At 36.9% G+C, this 9,521-nt stretch overlaps 1 protein-coding gene across 1 annotated transcript in view; it reads left to right on the top strand.

The window, feature by feature from the left end:
• Positions 1-435: 435 nt before the first annotated feature.
• The window catches only part of pou2af2 (POU class 2 homeobox associating factor 2), a 27,946-nt gene continuing 18,860 nt past the window's right edge, over positions 436-9,521 (top strand). Inside the window, exons 1-2 of the mRNA XM_015053946.1 lie at positions 436-632; positions 1,629-1,729. Of these exons, the coding sequence (XP_014909432.1) occupies positions 623-632; positions 1,629-1,729 (111 nt within the window). The 5' untranslated portion in view covers positions 436-622. The remainder of the gene's footprint in view (positions 633-1,628; positions 1,730-9,521) is intronic.

The raw sequence follows: 9,521 nt of genomic DNA, 5'->3' as shown, positions 1-9,521 counted from the left end.
AATGCCATAATAAGGTTCATTTTTGCAAAAGAGTGTTATCAAAAATGTATGTGTTTGCCAAGAACAAAGTTTTTATTAGATGTATATATGGTAGATAGTGATATTAGAAGAACATTTTGTATGTTCTCCACAGATGCAAAAGCTCAAAGTAAAAGAAGAACAACTTCCGTGCTGCAAGACCTGCGGCGCTCGGAAGCTCCTGGAACTCAAAATCAGAAACGTGGAAACAATATATCCTTTATATATCCTTTTTTGAATTAAGACAAGGAGTACAGGCCAAAGGAGTACAGGTTTTCTTTCATTTTTCCCAATGCTTCCAAACCCTAATCTTGACTGTGGATGCAAATAGTCTAAAAAACGTCCCCCCATATATTTGCATTTAAACAAATAGATAAAAGGTCATTTTGAAAACCTGCCTCCTGATGACTGCAGTGTGAGGTGCCATGTGTCCCTGCCCTCTTTACAGAGTGGTTATAGCTCTCTGAGTGGCACGCCAGTCAGTATGGTGCTGCACTCCTGCACTGAGCCACTGTAGGCAAATACAGCTGAGGGAGAACAGAACAGCTTCTGTGGGTGTGTGTATGAGTGTGTGTGAGTACATGATACACCGTTCAGCTGCATCATGGACACAGGTAAGACTTTTTCATTCATGCATATGCCCGTCTTCCTTTTCCTAAAAGAAATGTTATGAAAATCAGTGTTGCTATGAAGAAATCAAAATTCTCTGCTGTTTCTTGTTGTGCCAGCATGCTGTGATTTTCATTACTGTGTGTGACAGTTAGTACCCCGAAACTTGTTAGATCATGTTTATCTCTGCAGAGCGCTTCTTACAACAGGAATATGAGGAAACCTACTGGCAGGAACTATTTATGTCTAATTGAACAAGTGTAATTCTATGTTGTGATTGTTTTGAAAATTGAGTAAAACCCTGACTTTCTTTTCACTTAGAATAATGCAAAAAAAAGAAAAACATTGAAATCCAGATTACATTTTTTATTTTCATTTTCAAGAATCTCTTTGCTGGGCAGATTTGGAGCTTATCTAAAAGATCCATTCAAAAAGCTGGGGTCTTTTACATACAATTTTTTGCATGCAATTTCCGTTTGCATAATAAAGTTTGCATTTTCATTGAGTTTAGACCTTTGCTTCCCAGGAATGTCCCCAAATCACACCAGCACCAACGTGAGATTTATAAAATCCAATACCAAAAATGACTTGATTAATAAATTTATGGGATTTCTCATTTCTATCAAAATCCATGTTTTTTCATTAACATGCATAACATGCATATTTTCTTTTCATTAATAAAAGAAAAACATGCATGTTTTATAATGCCATACCTTCCGACCTTTTCTTTCTGCCTGGTTGAAATCAAGTGTTTCTAGCTAATTGCTTCATTTTAGTTGACCATTTGGAACAACCAGACCAAGGGCAATTTCCATGACATTTACACACACAATCCCAAAGAGTCATTCACCTATATGCATAAAACTGTGATGTATTCAAATGAATGCACTTTTGTGGGAATGGATGAAAATTTGGATGAAGTTGTGCAGGAGGAGGAATGTTTTCTAGCTGAGATTAAATCTCCTCTCAGTGTTCGTTTTTTTGTTGTCTCTACTCTTCAGAATATTCAAAAAGAGTGTACCAGGGTGTTCGGGTTAAACACACAGTGAAAGACCTGCTGGCTGAGAAGCGATCCCGACAGACAAGCGGGCCCAGATATACTGTAAGCACCAACTGTTTTTGCTATTGTACCCTCCTGTGCTGTCTGTCTCCCTCATCATCCTTCACCCAAACCAAATACCGTAGCCACAGTTGACATTCTGTTGATGACACAATTACGGCACTGCCTTCAAATATTATCCTCTCCGTTTACATTTACTGTTGTTTTGTGCACTAATAAGTCAATGGTTGATCCATTGACCAGCTGTACGTGCCTCCCCCCTCTGTTTCTGCTGCCCTCAAGGCCTCATAAAGACCATCTGTAAATAGTTGAGCACAGTGTGTGTGGATAAAGACAAAGCACAGAGTCCTATCCTAACCTCACAAAAGAACATTGACACAATGCATGCAAAGGCAATGGCCGTGATCTTCAAAAAAATAAAAAGCTCCCTGGAGCTGGAGCTTGAGATGGGGGGGGAGAGGGGGTGGAGGTGGGGGGGGGGGACGCAGGGCAGACAGAGAAAAGGCCAATGCAGGAGGTTGCCTATGCAAAGTTTGATCAACACACACCTGCCAGCCGATATTGTCCTCAGTCATGAACAGGCTCCAGACAAACCTCCTATTGTTGTCAAGCACACACACGCACACACATTGGTAAAACACACACACACACACACACACACACACACACACACACACACTAGCTTGAATTTACAGACAAATTTGGCTGTGTCTTAGATGCCTGCATGCACAAACAAGACTGGCTTTTCATTACCACAAACTGCCTGTCAAAAGGCTTTTATGGGACAGTATTCACTCATTGGTCTAATGGTGGCATGTCCACTCCATAGATATGCAGGCTGCTTACCGCTCAGCCGGTTGGGAGATAGCATGGGATACAATAAGACAATAAAACTGTAGGTGAAAACATACCTTCACTTTCTGCTCTGGAAATTTCTGCAGAGGTTCATAACTTCAGTGGTTGGAAGTTGTGGGTAGTTGTTCTCCATGGAGAACTCCCAACAAAGTCTGCTGTACCAGAGCTAAAAGGATTTTATGCTAACAGGTTACACTGAGGCAAAGGAGCCTGTAAAGTGAAACATGTACAGGAAATACTGCTCTATGCTGCGTTTCCATTCCAAACATGCGCAAATCTTTGTCTATTGTCTGCTCATGTCGAAAAAACACAATTTCACTATAAATTCATTAAAAATCATGTCAGCAATGGATGCAAACTGTTATGTGAGATTCTATTTATAATTCAGCCATAGCAGTAGAGCTATATTTGTCATCTTATTCAGGCATTAGAACGACAAGCCCTTTATACCTACATATGTGGAATTTTGGAGAAATTACAGTCATCGATTTTACAGAATAGAATAAGATACAAACTGTCTGATGCTGTGAAAGCTCTGGTGAAGCTGCACGTTGTCCAAAAACAACAACAAATCACCATCCTGTCACTACTTCCTGTCATCTTCTGAGCCAGCAGTAACATCTGACTGTTGATCATGGGGCTCGTCTGTTGTGGAAAAAGTGTTTCCATTGTAATTTTTGTAAAACACATCTATTTCAATACTATCAAAAAACACCTGATCCTTGCGCAAAAACTATCAAAAAACGGGAATTTTCTCAAAATTGCGGTGTTTTCTTGAAGCAAAGTTATTTTCATACTTTCAGTTTGCATAGTTTTATGGTTAATGATAATGCAGGAATATCTCTCTAAAATCTCTATGTAGCCACTTTAGATAGCCACACAGGCTGAAGCTAACATCTCTGTTCAGGCCTGGCTAAGACCAAAAACTTCTGCTATCTCCAGTTCCAAATAGTCAGAGAGGCTTATGGGAACATTATTTTATGAACTTCCATATAAAAAACCAACCAATGCAAAGTTGGCAACAGTTCAAAGGTATTCAAATGAGCCTGTCTGATACTTTTGAGAGCAGACTTTAAAGATGGCAGAAGTTCTTATAAATCTTGCCCACAATCAGAAGAGCCAATATCTTTAAGCTTCATCACCAACTAATCTAGACTCATAATAAGATGAAGAGATAAAAGTGTTATTTACTGGAGGTAACAAAACTACTCAAAACCTTTTAAATGAAAAATCCCAAGATATCCAAGAAGAGTCAAATATTTACACATGAAGTGAACATTAGCAGATATGTCTTCCTCATGAACATTTTTGTGCGCTCTCAATCACAGTATTATGTGTAAAAAATAGATAAACCAACACAGTTATCATAATGAGCAGATATGTTATTTCCTTTATTTTCTTGACATGTAACAATATTTGCAATGAGCATAAAGGAAACATTAGCCTTTTTGTAGTAATCATACATTTGTTAGACATGGACACTTTTATTTTTTTCTACTTTTAACTGGGGGCCACTGACCTTGATGTGAATTGTGTCATTCAGACCGGTGAGGTTGGAAGGATGCAGTTCTTCCTGTACGAAACATGGTGATTTAAAAACCTGTTCTGCTTTGCATATGGTTTTAGGAAAAAGAAAATACAGCTGCTTTAAATTCTGACTCATATTTTACAAATTTAGTATTTTAATGGACAGGTGTAGTGTTTCCATTTTTGTTTTATGAGTGATGACCAAATAGGATCCACTGGGATGTGGGGGAGGTGTGCACTCTCTCTCATTCTGTGTTGAAAGCTGAACTCCATGTTCATCCCATTCCAGCCCAGGGCCAAACGCCACAAAGCAGCAGGCTAGGAGCTTCATTCAGAGGGTCAGTGAGTTTACGTCTGTTGCTGAAGAATGTTTTCAGATTGCTGAAGGCAGCAACATTAATCTGAAACAGCTGTCATATTCCCAGCTTCAGAAATATTAATATGCAAATCTAATAGGCAGCAAATCCAACTTTTTATTTTACTTAATTCAGTTTTGCTTTAAGAAAAGTTAATTTGAGTAAAACAATAAAAACATCATACAGCCACTATTTACTTGGTAAAGACTTGTTTCTATTTCCTGTTTCAGTCCTCGTCCTTCGTCCTGATCCGTTTACTCCGGATTTCTATGGCTGCAAGATAAACCAAACTTCTTTAGCAACTCCACTCCAACATTTAAAGCTACTGGGCACTAAAATGATACAGTAATACACTTTTTTAAAAATGATTTATGATTATGATGTTATGTGAAATTAATTAGCAGAATTTAATCTATTATGCTTTTGGTTAGCTGTTTGTTCTTTAGCTGTAGATATTTACTCACTGTTCTTGTCATATATTTTGTATTAATGAAATAAGAAGCAAGTCAAGATACATAATTAACATCATTCAAATGTTTAAGACAACCACTGACAGCCACTACTGACAACCTGTTCTTAAATTTGCTTGTAATTTATAAGCAAAAGAGAAGCCACTTTATGCCTAGAGTTGTGTAATTTTGGACTGTAAAGCACCATGATTGCTCCAATTTCACAAGGAATTTTAACTTAAATTTGGCCTAAATTACTTTTTTTTTTTTCAACAAATAAGCTTAACTCATGTGATGTGTGTACCACACACATGAGAAAAGCTCTGAAACATTCTAACCCACAAATAGGTGAAGTTTCAGCTGTAGGACCGTTTCTCTTTGGGAGATCGGTCTACCAAGAAAACTGACCAACTTGCCAGGATTTGAAATCATATCTTTATGTCAGATTTTTCATAGAGAGCCTCAAACTAAACATGACAAGGTGCATTTGAGGCCTTCCACCAGGGACTCAAACATGTTTTATTCAATGGTCAAATTCTGATTTCTGGATGAAATCATAGGACTGAAACTAGTTACAACCAACTTCCTGTTATTAAATTTGTTTACAGTTTATAAGCAAATTATGAAACAAAAACTTTATCTCTGCAGTTGTCTAATTTTGGAAAGTAAAAGTTAATGAGTGCTGTAATTTTCAACATAATTTTAACCTAAATTTCCAATTAATTGTTTATCGATCAAAAAATAGCGCACTTTTAAAATAAATAAAACAATCAAAATATAAATTTTAACCCAAGGGGAAAAAACACACAATTTCAAAACAAGGGCAGTGAAAACAGATACTCAGTTTTCTTCAGGTGTGTGAAAAATTGTACACTTAGAAAACAAAAAGAAAATTTTACCCATTTATTTTTGTTCCAAATTTCTTAGGATCTTGGATTGTTTTTGTGTTCTGATAATTTTGTTCTGTTTTTAATTAGATCAGTCTTGTTTCTGTTTTACTTTTCTTTAGTCCTTATTATATTTACTTTTTTTAGAGTTATTCTTAGTTACTCTAGTTTATTATGTTTCTTAAGTCTAGTTCAGGGGTCCCCAAACTTTTTCCTGTGAGGGCCACATAACTTTTCCCTTCCTTGGTGGGGACCAGAGTCAGTTTGTAATAGGAAAAGTGTGACGATTGCAGGAGAGAAATTTATTGTTTTCCAGAAAGCACAATCAAAAAACCCTCTCTGGGTTCTTCACAGAACAAAAGTCAGGAAATAAATAATAACACTATTAATGAAATAAATAACAACCACATAACCCTCTCTGGGTTCTTCACAGAATAAATCCAGGAAGGATTATAGTCAGTCTTTTCCAAACTATGAGCCGCACCGGACTATAAGCCACAACCCCAAAGTTTTTTTTTTAAAAAAAACAGTAAACATACACATATAAGCCTCAGATATCTCTGCCGCTCCTGGTTTTCCACAACGATGCAGCAGAGGGGGGCGGACACCCAACATTTGAGTCATAACAGGTCAATTAAATATCACATTTATTACGGTTGAAAAGGAAAAAGTTGCCAAGTTTAGATTTAACTGAACTGATTACGGTAGTTTCTGAACGGTAACTGTAACAGTAAAAGTGCTGATCCTTCGTGTTGCTACTAGCATGTGCTAAATGAAAATAGACGCCTTCTTCTTCTTCTTCTTCTTCTGCTTCTTCTTCTTCTTCTTCTTCTCCTTTAGATTTCAACAGCAGCTTGCATCAATTATTGTTGCACTACTGCCATCTACAGGATCCTAATATCTATACCTCAAATTCTCATAATGATCCCAGTATTATTTTAAAAAAATGAAAAATCTTCTTTTTCCCCTCAATGCTATTTAACTGAACAACAACATTCTCAAATTTCAATTCCTTATTAAAACCTAATTTCATTTTAATGGGTGCTTTCTTCTTTTATTTCCAATTTTGACTTCCAATGATTCACTTCCTGCTAAAGAGCCCCCTGGTGGTTGAAGAAAAATCCACATATAAGCGGCTTATAATCGGGACAATACGGTATATGAAAAAAAAATCTGAATGCTCTCTTGCATTGTTATTAAATTTGCTTACAGTTTATAAGCAAATTATGAAACAAAAACTTTATCTCTGCAGTTGTCTAATTTTGGAAAGTAAAAGTTAATGAGTGCTGTAATTTTCAACAGAATTTTAACCTAAAATTCTGTTTTAGGTTAAAAAACTGACTTTTTCCTGTTTCTAAAAAACCTAAACCGGGCCGTAGTTTGGGGACCACTGGTCTAGTTATTCTATAATGTTAGATCCGTTTTCTGAGCAGGCAGACGTGCTGGAACCCCCGCCGTTGCTATGAGGCCAGAGCAGCGCTGAGCTGCAGGTCCGTTTGACGCTGCTTGCAGCTTTAATTTAATTTGTTTCTCTTTTGTGTAGTCTGGTTCCTACTTTATCCTCCTCATCATGCTCCTAGTGGTTCTGGTTTTTGGCTTTTGCAGATTACCTGATGAATTGCCTGGGAATCTGCCTGGTATTCACCAGGTCATTATGTAAGAATGACCAAAAAGAATGTTAATGGTCATTCTTTTTTCATTAAAGCTATCGTCTACTACTTGACGTCTAAGCCCCTCTGCATTTGGGTCCGCTTTTTGAACACCTCATCATGACAAAATCAATGTGTCATTTTTATCATCGTCATTATTTCATTCTTTTGAACTGTTCAATATAGCAATAAAATCGTCACCACAAGCATATCTAACTTAGAAGTCAGTAAAAAATTCAAGCAAGTTTTGTCTCTTGAGATATTAACTTTAATTTCATATTTTCATTAATACATGATAGCAACTATGTCTTGCAGCAATAACGATATTTCTCCACCCAGAGTTTCTGAACAATCGTCTGCTCAAACATAAAGTTAGCTTGGTTATACAAAGTTGCTGTAATATTCCACTAACACTTCACTTAAAACACACATAGCTTTACGTTTCTTTCCAGAAGGACTAGCTGACTCAGCACATGGTTCCAAAAAGCCTTCCATACTTGTGTAACTTATCCTACTCAGGATCTTTTCACAGGCAGAAATGGCTGCTAGCGTTAGCTTATTCAACCTCTCTCTTTGTATACTGTTGTTATGATTTAAATTATTTGTGTGGGCCAAGCCTTATTATTTAGTTATTGCCGTCTGATAACTAAATAACCACGTTATCCAGAATATTCATTTTTCCTCACACGTTAAAAGTTGGTCCCAACTGGAATTTCGATTAAAGTTTCTATCATCTGTTTCTAAACACTGATGCAACTCTGGCTCCACAAATACAGCTACAGACCTGCATGCTCCTGCTAGTACTTTCTTTATGCTTAGTGGTTTGCTTTAAAACTAGGCTATCAGTAGCTTGTCTGACTTGACATGACTCAGTGATAAGTTAGCTTTTAATGGATGCAATTCAAGGTATTGGAATTCTTAAATCTAAAGGATAAAAATGACTTATGCAAACTATATTTCATTTCTAAATCTAAATCTAATTTTGCTGCAATTATGTGATCTCTCCCTAAACCACCTTGAGAAGTAGAATCGTCAGTTTTGGATATGGCAAAAGTTGGCAATAAAAGGGATCAGACATTTGTATCAAGTATCTGATGGTTTATGATGACTAGTTTATAATTACTTCAATGTCACCTCTTACATGTGTCTCTGTCTTATATGAGACTGTAGATGAATACAGTAGTCTCACTTTGAGACTGTTTTGGTAAATTTTATTGGAGGAACCTTGTGTTATGGTGTTATTTTTGAAAACAAAATATAAAAAAAAATCAAATATGTAACCTTATGTAACATCTGTATAAATCAAAAAGAGATGTTATTTACAATTTTGGAAGCACTTTATGTGCTTGTCAATGCAGTATTTACATGTCTGGTTGTGAATGTTGCTTAGGGACCCAATAATGACCACAGGCACATGGTAACGATAGCCGTTCCCGTCCTATGTTAACCAATGCCAGGTTTTATCTCGGAGAATAAAAAGGCCATTGAGAGAGTAAAGCTAGCTCTGACCACAGAGTAATCCAGCTCATGCTGGAACATGAACCGGGACAGCAGGAGTAAAAACATCTCACATCATCCCACTTTAGCAGCTTTCTCCCATCTGACAATTTGCATCCAGGTGCAATGAGACATTCTGCTTTAACACTACATTTATGAGCTCAAGCAAAGCAAAGCAAAAAAAAAAAAAAAAAACTGGATTCAGGAAATTTTATGCATTTACATTTACAATTTAAAACATGAACAGTGTTGGCAAAGGTTAGCTAAACAGTAAGAATTTCCCAGGGTGTGATTGGTCTTCACTTCAAAAAACTGTAAATGTGGAGTACATATTAGAATATGTCGAAGTACTGAAACATCACAAATGGATAAATTAAAAGAGGTGATGGAATAACTTTAAAGTGAACTTTTATGAAATATTGATTTCAAATTTGTATTTTGAAATTTAGCTAAATTTATTTGTGTAATATAATACATATCCTGTTTTGAATAGTAAGGAAGATTTTTTCCTTTTGGAAACCAGGATAAGTCCCTCCCACACTTCCACCCCCAACCATCAACCCCCTCCCGCCCCCCCCCCCCCCCCCCCCCCCCCCCCCCCCCCCCCCCCCCAA

Source organism: Poecilia latipinna, unplaced genomic scaffold (genome assembly GCF_001443285.1).
Source record: "Poecilia latipinna isolate Pla-1442-1.1 unplaced genomic scaffold, P_latipinna-1.0 Scaffold1216, whole genome shotgun sequence".
Lineage (NCBI taxonomy): Eukaryota > Metazoa > Chordata > Actinopteri > Cyprinodontiformes > Poeciliidae > Poecilia > Poecilia latipinna.
The sequence above is the reverse complement of the archived record's forward strand: the minus strand, read 5'-3'. Positions and strand labels throughout refer to the sequence as shown.